The sequence below is a fragment of the Melanostigma gelatinosum genome, assembly GCF_949748355.1.
Source record: "Melanostigma gelatinosum genome assembly, chromosome: 12".
NCBI lineage: Eukaryota > Metazoa > Chordata > Actinopteri > Perciformes > Zoarcidae > Melanostigma > Melanostigma gelatinosum.
Window position 1 is genome coordinate 15,294,930 of NC_136645.1, and position 23,993 is coordinate 15,318,922.

The window sequence follows — 23,993 nt, forward strand, 5'->3', positions numbered from 1 at the left end:
CAGACCTCGTATTTCTCTATGAGCCAGAGCGCTCACAGAGAATAAACAGCCAGACATCCTCATGCACTGCCTTCCACAACTAAGGTAATTGGACTTTTGCCATCATGACCCCACACACACTGGCAAAGGGCTTTGTTAATCACATATTATAAGATAATTGCATAATTAAGGTAGCTGCTGACTGTACCTCCAGCAAAAATATATTTTGTACTAGACTCTATGATACTAAGCCAGATAGTAATGCCAGCCAACCATAATTAATTCAGCTGCTTACACATTACTGCACCGCTGTTCAATTTAGACATTGTCACCATATCACAGTAATATCACATCATGCCAAATGTCTGAGAAATAGACAGAACATAAATGTACATTATCTAACTCACAACTTATTTGATTTTAGCACAACTAAATATAATAAAGTAGACATTTTTATAGTATTGAATCTGCCCGTTTTAACATAAGCATGACATTAATTGTGGAAAGTAACTAACTGAGTCAATTTTGCCTTAAAAACATCTGCTGAGCACGGCACAGATGTTAAATAAATATCATAAAAAGTGGCATTTTTATTAACAGTGATGAATGAATGGATACCTTCAAGCTACACGTTTCAGCAGGTGATTTCATTCTAAATAACTTTTCAGTTGTACAAGTGAATTGTATTTCTCCTCCATTCATTACTGCAATGAAAATGGGCAAATACATGATTTTTATATCACTATGAAACTCATTCTAAAGCACAGTGATTTACAATAAGGAGATCGCTTTCCCAATACAAGCAAAAAGCATTTTGACGATTAAGAGACTGTTGCTACAGTATGTGTCTTAATATCAATCATTTCTATGTGTACTAATTCCAATCTACTCCCATTATATGTGCAGAACTCAACTTGCATATTCACCCTCACCACTGATCAAATTTCAATGAGAAAACTGTACCTAATGTTGAATAATGCCGAGCGCATTCTGATGAACTTTCCGTGTAAAATCTGTATATTTCAAACAATAAAAGCTGCTGAAATTCCTGTGGCTGGCCACACTAATGGCTGCAAAATCGGCTCACATTGGCATCAGATGGTCTCATACCCTCAAACCCTGGGGGACAGCGGCACCGATAATCACTGATTAGGTCCACACAGGTGGCGCCGCTTGCGCAGGGGAAGCTGTTGCACTCATTTGTTTCCAGTTCACAGAGCGACCCTTCGAATCCAAGCACGCAGCGACAGGTGAAGTTATACTGCAGGTCCAGGCAAACGCCATGTTCGGAGCAGCAATGGCCAACACAGTAATCAATGTCCTCTTCGCAGTAGACGCCTGTGTATCCTCTGGGACAAAGGCAGCTAGCAACAGATTAAAGAGAATTTCTTCATAATGTATAGAGGTAGAATACTTCTTTCAACCCTGAAGGAAAAGAACAGTAAATGTCACCGCCTTTACAATCATTGACATTCTGGTGCCTGAATAGCCTGAAGGCAATCCAGAGTTGAAGGCTCACCTGTAACCATCAATCTCATCCCCACAAGTGGCTCCATTTTGACACCAATGTTGAACACAATCATTGACATTTATACGGCAGTTCTGACCAGACCAACCAGGTGTACAGATGCAAGTGTAGCTACTGGCCTCATTCAACACACAGCGTCCTCCGTTGGCACATGGCTGTTGAAAGAAGACAGCTCCGTTAGATACATATGTCATGACATATGCTGTCTCGTGTGCAACAAAAAGAGATAGCTTCATCTTATGTGGTAATATTTTCGACTTGACTGCAATCATTCTGCTAAAAAAAAATACAATCACTATTTTACAATGCAACCCAAACAAATTTCTTACTCCCGGCTGCCTGAAAATGAGCTTCATTCCAGCCACATGGCATTCTCATGAATACTGATCCATGCTTTACACGGGATTCACTCAGTATTCCACGTAGCATCTACATCCTGTCTAAAAAGACAAGATCAATGGTCATTGAGTGCTAAACCTCCCAAGAGTTCCTTGTAACAAAAACAGATACGCCTGCTAGCTGGTGCATGTGTATAATAGAATGGTAACAAAGGGGCAGAGGAAGAGCTGGCTTGTGGGAAGGTGTATATTGCAGGCATCATGGCATTTCTGTAGGATGGCCAACACAAGGCTTTCTCCACAGTGAGTGATCATCTCCATCTGTCATTTGAAGAAGCCACTCTGTTTTTAAAAGCTTTTTTTTTTTTAAAGGCAGAGGGCCGATCTATCTATACCTAAAGAACCCCGCACATTCAAAAAATACAGACATTGCCAATCTTCAGTAGCACTCATCCGCATCAGGTGGCAGAGGCCTTTTCAGTCCTGTAAATGTGCTCCCCTCCTGCTTGCCAAAAGCAAAATCCCTGACAAACAATCACACAATTCCAGCTTTACCATGACTGCTTAAAAACCTGGCGGATGTGCTACCACATTCAGAATACAAACGGAACACAAAATAGTGCTTTGATGATTTAAATACATGAAGCACGCATTACACTGTGAATATAAATAGTTCAAGCCATATTGTTTTTGTATTTACAGTCAGGTCACAGGGCAGCATCTGTTTTAACTACATTTGGTATTTGGTTCTGTTTATTGCAGCCTTCTTCTCAGAAAAAAACCAACATGCTGTGCAGCTTCAGCACCAGCTGATTGCTCTGTTTGTGGATTATCGCATTTGCTGTCAATCTTCCTGGGGGATTTACGCTTATTTTTATCCCGGTGTATAACAAAGGATTATCCCACATTTTATGAATACGATACTGAATTAATATTTGATACCCTCTGAATTACAACATTGAGGACTTAAGTACGTTTGTGGTGACAGTTTGCAGCAATGTTGCTTCTATAAATACTGCCTTACTTATCATATGAGAGTTTTAGCCCATAACGGACTGTGCCTTGTAATGTAATTGTATTCGTGGTTTGATTCATTTATTAAGCCAAAGTGTCACACTGGTCATTTGGAAATGCATTCATAATCTACCATCAACCAACTAGATATCAATGTGAACGTACTGGTGAGTTATATCTTAGTTCTGTGTTCTTATGCGACAAAGCTGAATAGACAGTGAGCCGAAACCCCTCTAAATAAAATAGGGGAGAAGATTACACAAAACCTTCTCGTTCATTTGATTGTTATGCTTCCCCGCTGTTGTGATAATGTTGCTGCCCTGTTGAAGAGAAAACATAAAAAATTGCTTCAAGAGAAATAAACAAAAGATTGGGAGCTCTTTAAAAATGTATGGGACTTAAGAGCAATACTTAACAGAACCGCAGAGGAGGACAAACAGTCCATTTCGATGTTTCTACTCACTTGAAGGTTTTGAGGGCAGGGTACACGGCAGGTATATTCAAGGCCATCTGGGAGGTCCAAACACTGAGTCTGTGATGGACATGTGTTGTTGGGTAGAGCACAAGCATCAATGTCAACTTCACAATTCTTTCCCAGAAAACCTGAAAGAAAAGATTTGATACAATTAAAGTAGCTTGTGCAATACTTGATCAGATGGGTCGCAAACCCATCGCTAATTAAGGTCAATGTACCAGGACACAGGGTCAGCTCTTCAATGTATCTAATGGACAGGGCCGACAGTGGCTCAACTGGTGGATTGGCCCCTTTTGTGCCACAGTGCCTCCATGACTTTGTATTTCACTCGAGTCTCAATGAAAGTGTTGACTGACTTTTATTATATAAACCTTCGTATTGTGCTTCTGCTTTTCCCTCTAATTCTTCATCGAACCCCTCTCATCTGTACCATTATCGGATTTGTCGATGACAAAATATGGTTGGTTGGTAACACAGCAGACACTGTCTTTTTCAAACCCTTACTGAGGAGGTGTAATTGGAAATGAATTCCAATTTGAAACATTTGGCATAACCAATCGTTGATTGGACCATTATCCAACATAACTGAATTCTGTAAGCTTTAGGAGAGTCAGAACTATGCATTCGTTTGACTTTATCCACGCACTATTGTTAAGCAAACATTCAGTATCGAGTTGGGAATATATTCTGTAGCAGATGGGGCTGGGAAAAAAGAAAGTGTCCTGCAACTTATAATTCCACCCATGACTGAAGACTTTGCTTTGCATTGTGGTCCGGCACTCACCAGACTATTTTCTTACATTGTAGAACTCACTTCACCATGAGAAGATGCAGCAGATGAGGCATACGAGTGGGAGAGGCTTAGGTTTACTGAGACAACAGATGGGATTTAGTAGCAGGGCTGGAAAGCCAGGGTGTGCACTGTGGAATTTTCTTACCATGGATCTGTGGCCACATCTAGTACCAGTTTACTTAGAGAGTTAGGGATTCATGATCAGGGATTACGGGAGGCTGCAAAGGCAGCTTCAGAGGCAGCTGGGAAAGAGCAACCGATGGCTCTGGCTGAAAAGAAAAGGCGCGAGCTTGTGTGCAAAGTATGGCTATCCATCTAGTGTATAAAAAAGGAGATACAGCAAATATCAGTGTCGAGCATCACTTTCTACTCACTCTACAATTGTCTTAGGCTGTTCGTAGATATTAATAATAGTTAGAATGCAAATACAGTCGTCATCGGTAGATTTGTCAAACATGTTCCTAAATACAGAGTGTGGATGGCTCCAGTCATGATTGGTGCTCTGAGCAGTTGTATAACTGTTGAGCCTTCCGGGGTGTCGTGGTTCTATTTCAACTTGACATTTGTGATGGGAGGTTCCTACTTGATAACCCGAATTACATATCCATCAGCCCACCCCTCCATTCCTCTAACATCACAGCCACATTTCCACATAGATGGTCACCCAAAAAGCACAGGGGAGAGTCACAACAAATCTGGTGTATTGGAGTTAAAAAGAAAGAAAAACACGAATACTTTAGTTGTATAAATGGTCACGTACACAATTACATTTCTTTTTAATTGCTGATCAAAGAATGAACATATATGATCACCGACCCAGCGGATATAAAGAGAGCCCTCTTTGTGAATTGTTTTTTGGCCCACTTTCTCCTATTTCTTTATAAAGCACAAATAATTTAAAGATTTAAAATAAGAGGTCTTAATGTTAGCTTTCTCATTTTCAGCTCTTTTTACATCTGTGATATGATTGCATTGCTCATTGCTGTGTTCTAACCGGCTGGCCTTTGGAGGAGTTTGCAAAGGTTTCCTCCTTAGGTTCAAAGACATGCCAGTTAAGTGAACTGGAAACTCTAAATTCCCTGTAGGTATGACTTTGTTTTCCTGTCTGTGTGTTAGCCTGTCCAGGGTGCGGCATCGACGCCTTACCCAATGTGTCCAGCCCTGAGCAGGAAACGGATGGATGAATAACGCTTCAAGCTATCATTCACCATATTTTAAACCATGGAGAGTTGTACCTGAGACACTTCAAGGGATGAACCAATTCTTCAGTTGACAAAAATACTATGCCACTTCTGAATGTCACCTTAAATAGTGACTCAGGTGTGCCTTGCTTCAGGGGCTGATGAGGCGAAACAAACTCATGTGTCATTAGCACTGGCATTGTCCTTCAATGTTTAATTGAACAAGAGTGAACAAACACAATGTTTCATTACCATCAAAGCTACATTTCCCTGAAGAGCCAAGAAATCATTTGCTGGGAACTCGGGCTAAAAATAACTGCGGCAAATTCTTGTGAGAAAAACTTCATCTGGCCACGAAGACGCTGTGCCCACGGTGTCTTTAGACTGTCCGTGCAGTAAAATGTTCCAGTAAAGTGGGCGATAGCAATTGCCAGACACAATAACTGACACTGTGCCCGACCGGAAACACAAAGCTCCCGCGAGTGGTCCATCAATGTACGTTCAGCGAATGTAAAGTCAGACTCAGCCCGCCAGGTACAATAAGCAATCACAGGAACATTTTGAGAATTGTGGCGTTTCATCATATAATATTATGGAACTCCCATTAATGAATTTGTGATTTTCCTCAGCTGTTCATCACAGACCAAAGCTGCAAACTGATACTGTGAATAATGAGAGGAAGACCCAGGCTGTGTTTTCTACTCTGCACAATGGAGCATGTCGTGATAAAAGAGAGTCGGGCCATTTTATAACAGCTTGTAGTTTCATAATAAAAGGCATTTGGGTGCTTTATTCTAACATATTGGAAAGTAGCAAAAATATAATAATTTCAAATCTATCAATTCAATTGAAATAAGATTAAATGAAAAGAATAGATAAAATGAAAAAGAAGTTCACAAATTAGATGAGATACATGTGATAATCTGAATCCTGTTGACTTCTCAAGACTTAACTTCCTCAGATAGGATGTGACACAGTCTAGGGAACCAGCTGTCGATGGCTAATCACCTTCGGTTTTTGGTGTACACTGAGGGGCGAATTCACAAGGATTTTCGGCGGTAAAGCGTGAAAAAGCACCCCTTCCCGGGCTGCCAAGCACAGAACATCTCGGCGGTCCTGTGCTATTTGCATGTATATAAATCACGTAATATGCAAAACATTTGGCGCAAAATTGGCCCCGCTCTATGTAAATGAGCATTAATGTGCAAAAACAGTCCAATTCACAAATAACAGCGCTGATAGTCACATGCAGGTGTGGTGAAATTATCAGCATCTCCAGAAAGTTGGTTATAACTGAAGCTCATTTGTCAGGGTTGTCTGCTCAAATCCATTAATTTTAAGATGTAGTGACAAGATACCATGTCAAACAAATTATAAAAAATAGGTAAATATTACTACCCTCTTCCTGCTTTACCAAATCATGGGCTATCACTTTCCCTTTCCTTGCCTCTCTCTTAATTGCCTTCAGGAGGTTTGGATGGAAGTGGCACTCTGACAATCCCCTCCTGACAAGACCTCTGGCTCTCCCCCCTCACAACTGACGCATTGGCCTCAAGCGCATTTATGCTTTTCCACATGGATAACTGCAATCAAACGCAACAAACGGCAAATTGCACTTAGCTGTAAAACGTTAAGGGGTGTGTTCCCACTGTAATATCATTCGCTTTTGTGAATCGGACCTTGAGACAGATAGCGGTTGAAAATGATGCACAATGAGGCCACAGCCACTGCATACAAGCTTAAAAGGTCTAGCGCACTGCCTAATACCACAGCTACTTCAGAAATCCCTTAAATGTCATACAGAAAAGCTGTAGTTTTGACAATAGCCCAACATACCTGCATGGCATTGGCATTCATGGTGTCCTAGCAAGTCAGAGCATGTGCCATTGTGCTGACAGGGACTGGAGTCACACTCGTTGACCTCAGTCTCACAGCTTGTTCCTGAAAACAGAGACACCATTTTTTTTTGTTGCATTAGTGGCATTTGTAACACATTGCCATCTTCACATAGAGATCTTCATGAGTGATATTGCACGTGTCATAGCTTCAAATGTAGCGTACAAATAGATGAGAATGGTGTCAATCTTCTCTAAATACTTTTGTTCAGAAAATAAAAACGCATATTATTTACCCAAATGTTCCTCTATGAGTTGCCTACAACACTTTGAGCACCTTATCTCCTGAAACAATAATAGGATCACAGACATTCCTTTGATAAGCTGCATAGGATTCAGGTGGTGAGCCCCTGGAATCACAAAGCGATATGTGGATGGACAGACTCACTTTCTTCTTAAAGAAATAGACACTTAACAACGAGCTCTGAAGAGAGCAGCAGTGGTGGGGGATGCAGGTGGCTTGATATGCCATTTGTTTTGGTGCTCAGCTGCCTCAGCAGCTACTACTTTTACCGCTGTGTTTGGGGGTGGGTGTCTTCCAGTGCAGGTTATTAATTTAAAAAGACCTATCATCAATAACGGAGGAGCAATGACATGAAGTGAAAGTCCCTTCTTGACAGCGGCAACCTCATGCTATGGCACAAACACCATGATTGATATCATCTGCGCAGTAGCTGCTACAGGTCACTATGTTCGAAATATGCCATGCTCTGCGACAGAAAATCATACAAATGTGTCCTACTAAAACGCCTACCCTCATTTATGACTGAATAAAATCAATTATGTAGCATTGTAGCCTTTTTTGATAAAACAATGATGGACAAAAAATCGCGTTTCCAAGTCTGATATTATTATCTACACAATTAAAAACAGAGTGTGTATGAATATATGCCAACTGTTGTTGTTCAGTGAAAAATAAAGCCTTCCAAAATGAAACCAGAATGCCCGGAGCATGAGTAATGTATCCCGAGTTATGATCTATGATACACTACAGTGGGGTTTCTGGGCAAAGCTTGAAATTAAATTGGCCTTTCGATGCTGCATGGCTCGAAATTCCAAAGCAAAAATCCCAAGAAGCCAGAAAATGATGAATTCTATCAGTCACTAAGACTTGCCATGGTGTAAGAGACAATTTTCCATTACCGATGTGGCAACAGATTTCAGCTTTGAACAGAGGGGAGAAAAAAGCTTGTTCATGTAGTGCTATGTAAGGGCTTATCTGACTGACAGGTAAGTGTGTCAGGACTTAAGGCTGGATTGGGAAATACGCTATAGGCCAAAACCTGAGTGCACTGGGGAAGAAAAAAAGAAAAAAAAATCACCATTTACTGGTTGTTTCAGCAATAAGACAACAGAGGAACAATACTATGCAGTGTCATCATAAACCCTGCGCAGCATAAACAATGTTCAAGGATCAAAAATCTGTGTTCTTCCATACTGTCCATTGCTTTGTCAAATAACGTCTAGAATAAATAATGTAATTAAGTATCAATATAGATGTTTACATACTGTACTGTATTATGCTGATACGTTTCTAATGATATACGATTGTATTTCATGGGCATAATGGACAGTTTAGATAAGCAATACTTCAAACATGATCTTCTCTTATGGTGTAAAATGGCATAGCTGTGACTGAGAAACCATGAGTCTCCCGTAGAGCCAACATCAGAGAAGCATTTAGCTTATTTATAGCTTTGTTCTTATTTGTGGTCTCCAGCTATTATGAAAATAACACCTGAGTTTGTCCGTTTCTATGAACTTCTTCAATCATTTTAATGCAAATGGACATGCTCTGTACCCTAACATCTCATTGTCTAACAGAAATGTCATCATTTTTTCTGTGTCGCTCCCTTTTTTGAAAAAACTTTCTACCATGTTCTGAGCTGGCAGCTAATTAGGAAGCAGTTTGCCAGAGTACTTGAATGCAATTATCAGCTGGCCTTCGAAATGTCAAGCAGGCACGGCTACTGGTAAATCAGCTTCAAGGTTTTTAAAAAAAAGACGCTTCATCAAGAGAACTGGCCTTTGCTTGAAATCTGTTGTTTAAAGCACAGATTTCTAGCCTGAAATAACTTCACATATTTATGCTTAATATAAATATATATTGTTCAGTTCATTCACATCTCAAAGACATGCAGTTAGTTGTCGGCTAGGCTAGCTTTGGTGCTTCTCTGTTTGTATTTGGACTAACAGAAAGTCTTTACTACTTGTATACCACAGGTCATTGCTTTTCCTTGCCCACCTTTTAAGGGTGGTCAAAGGTCCGAGGTCAGTTATGGAGTAGCAGCCTTTGAGCTGGCTGTGATTGAGTTTTTTGAGACATTAATCAGAGCGGGTCGTTTGAAAACATGGAGTTTTGATCCAAAACCTGATGGTGAATGAGTGGCCTTCCCTCTCACTGTTGCCTTGCTGACCCATGTGCAAGCAATGTACAGTATTAGAAGTATTTGAACAAGCCCATGTGACCCTCTCTTCCCCAGAATAACTGCTCTCAGATGTTACTGTGGTATTAAGTAACAAACTTGTCCAAGTTTACTTCATGTCAGCTGGATATTAGCAAACACTAACTTCAGGGACTGCTGTAAACCTGTTTAGTTTGTTTTAATGTTTTAAAAGGCCTAATGACAAATGTATGCTCGACAAGTTAATTATACCACTGTCTATGTTGAGATACTGCAGAGTGCATGAAGTTGCACTGATGATCTGATCATGAAACTGTTAACAGTTTATGAAGCTCCATATTATGAGTCAAGCCCATGTAAACATTGATAAATATTGATGCAATATTGTGTACATCAGTTTAATATTGCAGCTTCTAAAGACGTTGTAATGTTAATTATTGATATACTGCTTGGTACCGTTACCTATAATAACTATAATAATTTATTAGTTAATTTATATTGTGCATTAATATTGTAAGTGTACAAAGTAACAGGTAGCTATAGCTATCAAATTAATGTAGTGGAGTAAAAGTTCAAATACCTCAAAATTGGATATGATATCATGATATTGGATCAGTGCATATACTCACATACTTGCTGATACCCAATCAAATTTTAAGCTTATTTGATGCGTAACTCGGTCTACTCATACACCCCATAATCGTCTCTATTTTCGTTGGAAGAACTCATCTCTCAAACAAAAGTGTTGTGTCTTTTTATATAATACGGTGTTTTTTGTAACACCAAGGCGGCAGTGAAACACTTTATATGACATACCATTTGAATGGACCCCTGCCAGACAATAAGAAGCCAGTATTTTCTGTGACCATTTTGGCATGATAGAACTTATGCACTTTTGATGGAATACATGACGCACGCTGCCTTACAACACCAACAAAAGGCAAAATAAAAACATTTATATGGATCGCTCTCAGCAGAAGAGCTCTCTGTGTCAATGTCTTGCATCAGACTGCAGAATCAATTAAAATATTCAGAAAATGATTGCGCTTACCACCTGTGTTGCATGTCGGCCTCACATTTTCACATATAGTAACAGAACAGAACACAAACCTCTGCCAACGGCATGTTACTGCCAAGCTATACCAGTTCTTCTAAACATCAATCAGTCATTCCTTGCCCCGAGACTTACCTTCCCACTAGGGTTTGTACAATTCAATCCATATTTTGAGAAATCCTAGTCAACAGACAGACGGACGGACAGATGGAAAGGGGCAAAGAAACAGACAATAAAGCAAAGTTATCTCACCAGTGAAGCCGAGGGGGCACTCACAGGTATACACTGGAGATGATGATGGCTGACTTGTTGTCATGCATGTGGCTCCATTCAAACAGCTGTTTGGCTTTATCAGGCAGGCATTGCCTATGTGTTGACAAAACTCTCCTATCCATCCCGGGGCACAAACACACTGCAGGAAAACAGTTACATATTTACAGTACAGCATATATACAAGTAAGTATTCAAGCAAATATATGTTCTCCATTGTTTTTGCTCATGCTGGATTTCAAGTTTAAAAAATGAGGGTTAAGATGTTGACTGTCAGTGTTAAATGTGTTTGGTGGTGTTCACCCTCCATATAAGTACACAGTGTAGCAATAAGCTATAGGGATGGGTTAAATGCAGAGGTTACACTTCAAATTTTAATTTCAATGTGTTTCGTTTTTACCCTTGGGTAGCATGCAATTGAAATGGCAGCAATTTGCACACTGCTCATATGATTTAACTAAAAAGGGTGTTTAAACCCAAATTCCAAAAAGCCCAACTTTTTCACCTACCTCAATGTATACCCTCACAGATACTGTAGTTTTGGTTTCATTTGCTCAGGTTGTGAGGTATCCCCCTCTCAAATTTCTGCCACTACCTCAATATGATAGAGGCTAATAGAATTTCACAGCATTCACAGCATTGAAAAATGACTTTAAATTCATTCAAAAGTATCTTTTCTTGTATGTCCCTGGTGTTGTGGATAGAGTTATCTATATTAGGGACCATTACTTCTGTAGAAAGATTAAATGGAAATTGTTGACAATGAGGCCTTTGGACTGGAAATTCAATTTACTGTTCATTTAAAAACGGTCTACTCTGTATATCGACCAATAAATACATTGTATGTAACCTCTAGTTTGGTTCTGTTTGTTAAGAGCATCTCCATGACAGAGCGAATAAATGAAGAGGCTACCTTTAATGACCTACCCAATGGGTTTTCATACTCAAAGGATAACCATGTAAAATATATATAGAAGGAAGAAGTGGCTCATGAGCAGTGCGCAACAATTTTTGATTATGTCTGACCCTGTTGAAGGAGCTCCAACACGAAGCATCTAAAAGTGGATGTTAGATTAAGAACATTCTCAGTGGCTTAATGGAACAAGACTGATTGAAAATAATTAGGAACCATGGGACTTCAAGGAGCAGTCTCAGGTGTTATAAAAAATATATATACAGACGTTGGAGGAAACTGAGCAATAGAGAGGAAAATGTGACCAGAACCTGTTAAAGCAATGTGTCCGCATACTAACAATGATCAAAGGGTTAGAATTGGATTACTGCTGTCTGTAGATATTATCCATCACTTTTGTTTATGTTATTTCTTGTCCTTTTTGTATTTCAACGAATGAAAGGTTTTCTGAAACGTAAAGCCTTGAAGACGTGTTGAATAGACAAAATCTATTTAAACCCATAAATACATTTCTATGTATTCAAAGAGGCGACCAGTCAGAAACTGGAAACAGCAGACAAGAAACTGATAGTCCATACAGCAGAACAATAGACCCTGTTACGTGCCTATCAGCCTTTTAAACCCTTCTATATACCATCAAAACCCTCACGTTGTGACACCACCTCCAACTACTGACATGTCCTGTCCAACCCAAGCAATCCAAGACAGCATAGTCATAAACAGACTCCCAATGCCAACGCCCACAGTGTTTAGTGGAGAGCCAAACCTCTACATAGAATAAAGGGCTTTATTCATGTCACTTGTTGACCAAAAGTGTATTCCTTCAGCTAATAAACTTTATTGCCTAAAGAAATACATCAGTGGCTCTGCTCACAAATGTTTCGAAAGCACATTTTATCGAAATGATGAGGCATATAGAGATGCATGGAATAAGCTCAACCAATGCTACGGTCAGCCATTTGTTATCCAAAGAGCTTTCAAGGACAAGCTGTCAAAATGGCCAAAACTTCAGCACAAGGATGCTGAAGTGTTAAGAACATTCTTGGACTTCCTAAATGCCTGTCTGCAATCCATGCCTCATGTTAAGAGTCTAGAAAAATTAAGTGACTGCGAAGAAAACCAAAAGATCACACAGAAAGTTCCTGACTGGTTAGCATCACGCTGAAATCGTCAGGTTACAATAGCCCTCATGGAAGAATGAGAGTTTGTGTATCTAGAAGCAGAGATAGCATGTAACCCAGTCACTTCTCTATGCTCCTTACTCATCCAACTCATCTTATGACAAAAGGTACATAAAGGAAACAAATGGAAACAAAGGCAATGTCTTCAGCACTCAAACTGCCATAAACAGTGACAAATCAACATCAAACAATGGAAAATAAAGGTCCCCCTGCTATGGTGCAAAGACAACAAACATCAACTCTCAAAGTGTCTTGACTTCATGGAAAAGATGCCTTGAGGATCGACGGACATACGCGAAGGATAGCAAGCTGTGTTATGGATGTGTGAAACCAGATCACAGTGCCAAGGAATGTCATCACCGCCACACTTGTGATGTATGTAAAGGAAGGCACCCTACCTGTCTCCACGATGAGAACTACAGGAGACATGATGGTGGAGAAACTAAGGTCCGTATCCATTGTTAACACCGCTCCAAACACTGCAAACAAAACCATGGCAGCCACAGCACTCAGCGTCACTGGAGGTAGTCAGTCATGCAGCACTTCCATGATCGTTCCTGTGTGGGTGTCCTTTGCCAAAAACCCATCCAAGGAACAGCTTGTCTACGCATTACTAGACACGCAAAGTGACAGCGCCTTCATTAACAAGGAGGTAAGCGATGCATTACAAGCACTGTGTGAGAGGTTACAATTCGTGTTCATGTCAACCTTTCTTCTTCTTACACAAAGGACAGCATTCCTGTGAATCGTGATCATATTCCCACTCATAACAGCAAAACGATGGCCTCACTTAACAGCGGTCGCCGATAAGATGCCACCTCTCCTTAGCTGGGATATAGGACTCTTAATTGGGTATAACTGTCCCAGAACACTAACACCCAGACAGGTAGACAGGCAGGAAAATACTATGAGTCCTATGCCATCTTTACAGACTTGGGGTGGAGCATTGCAGGCTGCTCAACACCATGCCTCGATGAAACAGAATCAAGCCTTTGTCACAGAGTCACTGTAGAGCAGCGGTTCCCAAACTTTTTAGGCCGCGCACCCCCTTCTACATCCCGACCGGGTTCGCGCACCCCCCCCCCCCCCCCCCCCCCATTAATAAAAAAAAAAAAAAAAAAGACGCAACAGAGCCTTTTAAGCCTTCATAGCCGCATAAGAATCGGACCAATGAGAGAACAGTTTGCTCGCGCGTGGCATTTGTTTACAAGATTTAGTCCGCTGTTAAATGTTGCAGTGTGAACACAAACCGAACAAAGCAGCAACTGCAACATTGTATCATATTAATCCCTGAATCAGAACAAAGCAAACGAACTGAAGGTGTGAAAACGCCCTGAAACACTGCAACAAAGTTTCAATATCTTTCAGTGACACAAGGCGTCACTTTTAAAGAGCAATACGGATCGCGAGGACACACGCACAGGCTCAGAGGCAGATTATCACATTTAATTTACAATTAATGAGCGACTAATGAAGCCAGGATGTCTTCGGACAAAGCATCGATGCGGCGCGACACAGTGTTGTTGGACACCGGGATCATGCACAACTTTTTTGCTTCTTTCTCCCCAATCATACATTCCACCATCTCTCTGGCAGCTGGCAAGCTCACGTCTTCGGCGATTGTGTGCGGTAGCCCCTTTCTCGCTATTCTGTAACCAGATATGAAGCCCGTAGTGCGTCATTTATAGACCAACACATGAATGAGACTGCAGTTGTTTTGGCTGTTTTGTAACTCCTCCAATTTGGATATAAAGAATGTAAGGGGCTTTTGACTTGCACTGGCATGCTTGGTGTTCAGGTGGCGACGTAAATAAGAGCTTCAGACTGTTAGCCAGAACCTCACTGCACACCACGCACTGTGGCTTTGGGCAATCTGCGTTGCCAATCCAAGTGAAGCCCAGACACAGATACTTTTCATCATATTTCCTCTTTTTTTCCCAGTCTGATGCTCACTCTCGTTTCCTCTTTTTCACCTTGACTCCGCGATGGGCCGATGTGCTCCCGATTTGTCTGTGCAATCCCTTCCTCCTTCCTCCGTCTCATCTTCCTCTGACTCTGGCTCGATTTCTTCTCCCGGTCTCTCCCCACGCACCTCTCCGTTCCCCTCGCCTCCGATTCCTCTCTCTCTCTCTGTCCCTCTCCTCTTTTATGACTGATAGCTTCAGATGTCCCACCTGACAGTTTTTAAATTAAAATTACATTTTTTTTTTATATTTAATATTATTACACCATCAGACCGCCATTACACTTTTCCTCTCGCGCACCCCCTAGAGGCAGCTCTAGGGGGTGCGCGCACCCCACTTTGGGAATCCCTGCTGTAGAGGAACTCCCTATAGTCACGCCGATGGATGTGATAAGCGCCTTGGAAACAAACTTTAAGGACACCAAAGAAGATGACAAGAGGATCTTGTTTTCCTGAATAAAGTGTAAGGCATCGGGAAAAATGATCAAAACATTATGAGATGCCTCTGCCCACATTCTTCTGGGGGAAAATAAATACCTACACCTAAGGATGTACGACTGGATTTACCCATAGGAGATCCAGAAGTCAAAAAGGCACAGACACTGCAAACAAAGATCACAGACTCAATGAGTCTGTCCAAGTTCCCAAGGCAGTGGCCCGCCTTCTTTGACGAACTAAGAAAATCAAGTCATGTGTGCCTTCTACAGTGAGTGAACAGGAAAGTGCTAAACATGTCATAATCCAAGATCTGCAAAGTCAAACATGTAATAAAGAAATCGGGCTGTTAAACAAAGGAAGTTAACTAAAGCGTTGCAACCCACTGCAGCACCTTGACGCACCACCTCGACGGTATCCTCAAGGTGGGAGGAAGATTCCGCCACCCATCCCTCGCCAAGTGATTCAAGCACACAATCTTCATCCCCAAGGAGCACCATGTGACAAAGCTGACAATAGCCCACAACCATGAAAGGACAAAGCCTCAGGGAAAAGGCTTCACCACAAATTAAATCAGATCCGATGGCTATTGGATTCCTGGAATAAGCTCAGCAGTTGCGTAATATATTCACCAGTATGTGACTTGTTGCAGACTCAGGAGGCCCAAAAAATGAGTGACCTTCCTGTAGAGCCCTCCCCATAATGTGTTATGGACTGCTTCGGTCCTTTTGTCACTACAGAGTAAAGAAAACTGCATAAATGAAACGGCCTACACTTTACCCGTTTGTGCTTACAGGCCTTCCACATCTAGATGTTGGAGGATTTGTCCACCGTTTGTCCATCAACGGCTTGTGATGTTCCATTGCAGTTTGAACTACTACTAAACTACGAACTCTACTCTATGACGCTATGGCCATAGTTAACAGTAGACCCTTCACTGTGGATAACTTAAATAGTCCAGACAGTCAACAACAATCAACACAGCTCTTCTGCCACCTGGAACGGTCCCCAGAGAGGACTTGTACGGAGCAAAAAGATGGCATCACGTACAATATCTGGCCGAACAGTTCGGGAGTCGTTGGAAACGGGAGTATCTTCACAACGTCATCGCAAGGCAGCGCTGGCATGCACCGATGAGAAGTGGGTGGTATAGTGATGGACATAGACAAACTGTTGCCCAGAGGTGAATGGAGACTCGCAAGGTGGTAAGGATGGACTTGTACGGAGAGTGGAAATCTCAGTGAGAGACAAGCTACTGAACAAGATCGATGAACGCCTTAGTGAACTTTCAATAATGGAGCGCCCAGTGCAGAAGTTAGTTCTGTTGTTAGAGGCGCATGACTGCAAGAAGACAGAGTCCTCCTCCTAATGTGAAAATGATTCATAGTTCATGTAATGTAATATGAAACCTTCATCATTTGGTGGGAGTGTAAGTAACCTAATTTGTGTTTTGGCTTTAGAAAGGAAATATCCGTGTTTGACAATCAATGTTGTTGCCTTTGTTGCATGTTCTTTGTCTGCCTTCAGCTACTTTTTTCTTGTTTCCTCTTTTAAGATAAGAGGCTTTTATTTTGATGGCGGCTCTCCGACCTTGGAAGGAAGTTGTACTCTTCACACAGTTAGAGCAAAAAGTACGGAGAACATGTTGGATTTTGAACACAAATAGAGACATTTAATGTATTAGCACCCCCCAAAGAGGCACATGGTTAGTGCATGTTGTAAGACTGTAATAACTATGTTTAAGTGAATTAGTGTCAGTGGTGGCTCTATGTGTGTAGGCTACAGTAATGCACACATCTTTGTTGTTTTGTGTTTTTGTACACAGCTCTTACATTGGTTTGGAATTTAGCAATACATTTAAAATCATCAGTCAAGTATCAGACCATATTTCGGACGGATATGAGACACATAAATAAACAAATTTAACAAAAGTAAATGTAAAGATTTAAGCAATGCATCACATCTCTGCTTATAAATGTGTTCACTTCATGTTCATACTGTAATTAAAGTGCAGCATGAACCATATTTTGTGGGCTTCAAAGTATTTCATTAGGACTGAAACATTGAATTACTTACCTGATATCTGCCAATTCCACTCAAGCACAATCCCTCATTCAGGCATTGGATATTGAGCAGCCTGCAGTAGTCAATTAATTCTTCACAATTCTTCCCGGAAAACTCTCGCAGACATCTGTTTAGATGAGGCCAGTGTCATCAAAATCAATTCACCCAAAGCCTTAAGCACTAAGAAGCCACATTTTCTTTCTTTTGCAAGATACATGTGGTCATAATTTGTTTTTCGATGGAATTATTTGTGATACAGACGTGGGTGAAATAATGTCGGCAAGTTTTTATGATCTTGATCGCCAAAAAGATGGGGCTAGCACATCAAAACAAATGAATTAAGGTTCATTATAAATCACAGATTACACTTTCTTAAACTCGTAAAAATCCAACTCGTTATTTCACTGATTATAATTTATATGTTTCAAACCTCATTTAATTAAAATTTCTTTCTTTTGATGAGTATATGAACTGTGATGATGAGAGAAAACTAAATTGTCACATTTATAATTATCTAGTCTTGGAGCCAAGATCAGGATTTATGTATGTGTTGAGTATTTAAGACTTGTGATCTGACACAGTATAATAACTGGATTTAAAAGACATCAGCTGTGAGGTAGAGTTGAGACCTCAAAAGCAGAGCCTTATTCATGTGCATTTCCATTCTCATCAATGTAGTAGACCTAAAACCATTTTCATATAAATCCCAATACTGAGCCATCAAAAAACTTTTCTATCTTGTCAAGACAATTTGAATTCAGTTAACTTAAGTTGACCAGTGTCATTTTTTATCGAAAGATGGATGTGGCATTTTAATCTTCACGACAAACTTCCCAACCGTGCCTGCAGCACTTCGTCCCAAACACATTAGTTCCTTCTCGAGACATAACATATTTTCATTTCATCGTCACATCATTTTCCAAAAAGCAAATGTTGCTTAAATTGGAGTAAATAGTGCACTTTTGTTGGGAACTATTTTCAGTTGTGGATTTATACACATTTGGTGTGCGTGTCAGTATTAACAGCTGCAGGACTATTTATTCTGTTTTATTGTTGTTTATTATGTATTTATCTATTGATCTGTCCTGTTGTAATCTTGCTCGGTGAAGCACTTCTGGCTGCATGACTGTATGAACGGTGCCATATAAAGAAAGTTAAGTTGAGTTGATGATTGTATGTATGATTGACTTAAAATAACAGTCATCCGCTATAACTCACTGTTGCTTTTAATAGTATTTTCTTATAGTTTTTGGTCAATAATGGAGGTCTATGGCACAAAGGAATACACTAGGCTACACAGAAAAAAAACTATTGTTGGTTTTGACCTTTTTCATGGGATTAGTTGGCAATATGATATAGAATATGAGATATATAGAATCACCAGCCTACAATGAGGCTTGAGGTCTGCCAGACATGTATGTATTTGTCCAAGAGCTTGTAAGTGAAATGTAAATCCCAATCACATTGAATGACATTCCAGTCATCTAGAAAGGAGGAGCGAGAGTGGCCTCTATTAGATCCCTGTATGCGTTTTACCTGCAGATATAATCATTTCCCCTGGACACACAGGTGGCATTGTGAAGACACGGTGATGGGCTGCACAGGTTCTGCTGCCTCCTGCATGCTGGGACCACAGTACCATCTGCACAGACACATTCAGAGGCCTGCATACAGAAGCAAAACAAACCAGGTCACCTGGCAACTTGGGAAAACAGGGTGAGATTACACAAAGGGTACATAAGATCACTAACTGTAAGAACATGAGCGTAGTGTGACTTGACTGACTCACATTATTATTCGTCACTGATCTCTACAATTATATTTAATCGAATCCAAGTAGGCACGTAAATAATGTGTTTTATATATGTTTTAATATGAGTTTTAGAAACCACAAGAGGCTAATAAATGCTCATGGTGATGTAATTCAAAGTTAATGAGATTTGAGTTTCACATTAATCTTCTAGAAATAAATATCTATGTCAAGCCGCAGCAAGATCAGGCATTATTTTGATAAATGTCCTTTTTAGTCTGCTCTACTCTGGATTCTTTAGGTTAGCTGTGAATGTGCAGTGCATTTGGCAAACTGTAATGAACAAAACAAAGGTCAGTGAAAGACAATTAGACTATTATTGTATTTTCTCTTGTGCATCCTCGAGAACATTAGAAACACTACTGCCTTAGCAAAATGTTAGACCACGATGGCATTTCCAGTGAAAGTTGAACATTGCAGAAGGCGTCTAATTACAAAAAGCTTTGAATGAGAGACATTTCAAACTGGCACTTAAACATGTGGTCGGTCATTCAATCAAAATACTAGAGGATGCAAACACCCTGGGCTCATCTTCAGCAGGACATATTAGTTGCTGCTGCAGCCTTCAGAATGAAGCCATTTGATCTTGTTTCAAAACTCTATATTAATCTTCATGTGCCATTTCTTGTTTATCTCCCACGGAGATAAAACAAATAAGGGAAATGAAATCCTCACATGCTCCCCTGCAGTGCAAATTCGTTCCTCCTGACATGCGTATGACACGCAATCGAAGACAACTGTGGAGTCACAGTCGACGCCCCCAAATCTTTCCGGACAACGACAGACAAATCCTTTGAGGCTTTCTTCACATACGTCACCATTTCTGCATGGATTTGGATCACAGGGGGCTTTCCTCTTCTCACAAGGTGGGCCTGGAAAACAGACAGCACAAAATGACAGCACTTTTATTTGGATTGTATTAACATCTAGAAACTATAATGTTTAAAAACCTGTCAACCGGTGTTCTTTGCACAGCAGACATTAACACATAGCCTACTTAAAACTATTGAAGCCCAAGCAGCGAACATGGAAAGTAACATGGCACATGTATGAAATCGCTTCAGAGCTGTTTGACCAAGTTTATGCCTGAAAAGACATGACTGACATGACTATAATCCATGGAGGAAGGGGTGACTGACAGGATGGAGGCATGTGCAGGACCACTAATTTAATTGTGACAAGCTCAATTAAACTAAAAGGCAAGATCAACTGTAAACAGCATCATTGCTGTCAGGCTGCTATGGTGGCCTATGATTGATGATATACTATGGAGCCTAATTGCCCATTTCAGAAACCTTCCCACTGAAGCCAACAATTCACACCAACTGGAAAATAAGCAAAACCAGCAAGATGTTATCCTGCACATGAATATAGAAAAGACAAAGAAACCTCACTGAAGTTACCCCAGAGGTCTTCACTTCAGGGAAACCAAGCTCGTAGTTAAGACTAAAGCAAATATTCCGACGAGCTAACAAAATTGATCATTAGATTTGGTTCACCTAAAAATGTACGGTTTTCTCTTAAAGCTATAAACAGGGAGTTGAGTGTGTGCCACGTATTTTTCCTGCCTGGATCTCAGGGTGTTGCGTGTCATGCTGCGAGCGTGTGTATTCAAGTTTGTGCTTGTGCAACAACACAGGAGGGTCGGTCGGTCTGCGGCTGCCATCCCGTGCAGTCAGGTCTACTGTAGCATTAATATAAATGAGCATTTGGGTCAGGGCCGTAATCAGGGACGGCAGTTGCTTGCTGGTACTGCAAACACTGCGCACACAACAAGCAACATTATAAAGTAATATGCGGTTCAAACCTGTGGCAGTTTTTAGGGAAAACAGTTTGTTGTTATACATGGTTATGTTTTTGTCAAATTGCATCATATTTGATTCGTTCTTGTTGAATTCATCTCATTCCATTTCAACAGATTTAATTTTTTCATTTTTATGGTGTTTTTATGTTGTCCTTTTACATTTCATCAGCTTCTCTGTGCTTAAATAATGCCACTAATAAACTTGCCTGAATGAGCAAGGACTACAAGTTAAACATGACAAATGATGCAGCCGTCATTATTGCTGCTTGTTTTCACAATCTTATTATCATTATTCCGATAATCATTGACAATCTTACTACTCTTGTGGCATACTGTACTGCAATATGCAACACTTTGGTGTACATTGATTTAAAATATGGACTAAAATAATGAATCAGTTTGTGCAGACAGATCACACAAGAGTTCCCAACGTGGAAGGTGTAATATTTTGTTCATGTAATCCAAAAGAAATAAGTCGATACCACTGTGCCAAGTACAGTAATAAAAGGAAAGTCATCATCAGTATGTATAAATGATTTTCACTGAACTGTATACTAAGTAGTCAGTGCTGCAGCCCGTTTCATAAGCATCTTCTGAGATAAAGTACTTCCGAACGAAGCTGTAGCCAGTAGTTTTCTAAATACTGCAGGACCACAACACTTTCACCAGCAGGAGCATAAGCAGGGTCAGGGTAATGCCGGAGTGACATTGTAAGCAAAGGATAAAATTAGACTGAATTCCCTGCAGGTTCAAGGTGACATAAAAGTTGATGTTATTCCCCGGTGAGGGTTTTCATTTTTGTGTTCTTCACAAGGTGCCTACACATTTATCTTTCCAGTGACTCCTTCTTTGCATATTTTCTTTAATCCCCCTGCTGATACGAGTGCTCATGTCCCAGAGGCTCCTCATAGCCTCCTCTGTGGGCATCAATCTTACTGGATACAACTCCGGAGCGTGCTTCTTCCTCAACTCATTTTCCACCAGATATTGAGTTTTCATGAGCAGTCCAAATTACAAACTACTATATGTACAAACATTTATGACATAAAGTGGTTGTAGCAGTAGCACTCTCAGCACTCAAAGATGGAATCTCCTAATATGTTGCTTTTTTAACGATCATTTGTATTTGTGCTGGCATTTATGTCTACCACCGATCTGTTCATCTCACAATCATCCCGTATTATTGCTGTGATTATGAACGGCAGAAATCTAATAGACATAAAGAAACAACATTGTGTCACTATCTAATTAAATAGGGTAATGAGTACATATATTATCCAAATGAAACCTTACAAAAAATCATATTACTACCAACAACATTGAAAAAACAATTAACACATTATACCAAATGGAAAATGCCCTATAAAGACAGTAATACCTTGCAACAAATACCCGAGAGATTGTCCAAAGGAGAGTCAAATCAAAAGGAAATCTCATTTGAGTTCCCATGAGTTCGGCTCATTATTCTGTGCGCATAGACTTTGGCCTATGAGGGCAGCCGGCACTGGAGCAGCCACTAACTTCCAGTTGATTAATGAGGCAACTGCAGCAGGGAGGTAGAGGAAGCACAAGCTCCACAGAACTCCCAAGAAGCTGATGGGACAGCAGGACACCATGACTATGCTAAAGCACCCGGTGGAGTCGGCTTACTTGAGAGAGCAGCGGCAATTAAAGCAAATTAGATAAAAGCTGCAGAGGCAGAGGGTGCATGTGAGTAACCAACTTATTTCTGATGTGAATTATATGAATTATCCATTTAACATCAGACGAGGGCGCACATTTCTTTACAATGCCACCTGTTTGGTTGAAGAAAAATGTCCCAATATAACAGTTAGTTACTGCAGATGGCATTTTTTTTTCTTTCTCAGCTATATATGCTCGTACATCATGTCGGAAAACATATTTAAATTAGTTCAAGAAATTGTTTTCATCAATAGACCTGTGCTGAAGCTGAGACAATTCTTTGACACTTACAAACTTCTTAAGGCCATGGGCCACTGACTTTTATTAGATGTCATTTTAAAGTTTATATGAGATTACTTTGACATACTATCTGATAATTAAATGTTTCTTTGATAATAAACAATATAAACTCTGCAAAGGAACTCTTTCTGGAATAGACATGTCCTTTATCTAAGTATTAACATCCAGCATTCCTGACACACAAGAGCACGAGGGCACAGCGTTATTGTTCCCTTCAAAGATTCACAGAATTCTCTTGTAATCTTCTCTTTTATGATTTCATTCAGAGTTGCTCTCGGAGGCGTCTTATCCTATCCTTCACCCCTTTGCACTGTACTTTCTTCTTCTTCTGTATTCGCCTGGAAAAAAAGGATGCCAGCATCGGCAATAACCTTGAAACCACTTCTTCCGAAAATAATAAGTTGAAAGCATGGGCTGGACTCGAAAAGGCAAATATATGACACTTCAAGTAAGCTGCCGGGACAAATTGTGCTCCAAACAAAACAATGAATCAATGAGAGGAGCCACATGGAGTTTTTACTCCAGAAAGTTCAATGCAGGCCAGTCTCACAGCAGACAATGATATCCAGGGCAACCGAAGGAGTATCCAGGTCTTGTAACCCACTTGTGTTTGATACCCATTTAACCTAACTATAAGTTACTGGAGCAAATGAGGCTCATTACCTAAATCACGGCTGAAGCGGTAATGTCTCTTAAACAAGCTCACCGGATCACGATTGCCACCCAACGCTTGCGTACGAGCCCTCAAGTAACTCGTCTAAATCACATGGCAAGGAACACAATTTGGCTGCTAATTTGGCTGTTTGATACCCTTTTGGAATTCATTCAGGTGAAGAGGCGTTAGCATAATTTAGCCTTTACTTGGCTCAAGCTGATCAGACCATCAAAACCGTGAGCATGACACATAG

General features: G+C 40.4%; 1 protein-coding gene across 1 annotated transcript in view; it reads right to left on the minus strand.

The window, feature by feature from the left end:
* The window catches only part of eys (eyes shut homolog), a gene marked incomplete at both ends in the record, with an annotated part of 142,260 nt that overhangs the window by 116,439 nt on the left and 1,828 nt on the right, over window positions 1-23,993 (minus strand). Inside the window, 8 exons of the mRNA XM_079279841.1 lie at window positions 1,090-1,343; window positions 1,499-1,662; window positions 3,323-3,462; window positions 7,145-7,249; window positions 10,915-11,074; window positions 17,501-17,615; window positions 19,025-19,152; window positions 19,974-20,170. Coding sequence (XP_079135967.1) covers window positions 1,090-1,343; window positions 1,499-1,662; window positions 3,323-3,462; window positions 7,145-7,249; window positions 10,915-11,074; window positions 17,501-17,615; window positions 19,025-19,152; window positions 19,974-20,170 — 1,263 coding nt within the window. The remainder of the gene's footprint in view (window positions 1-1,089; window positions 1,344-1,498; window positions 1,663-3,322; window positions 3,463-7,144; window positions 7,250-10,914; window positions 11,075-17,500; window positions 17,616-19,024; window positions 19,153-19,973; window positions 20,171-23,993) is intronic.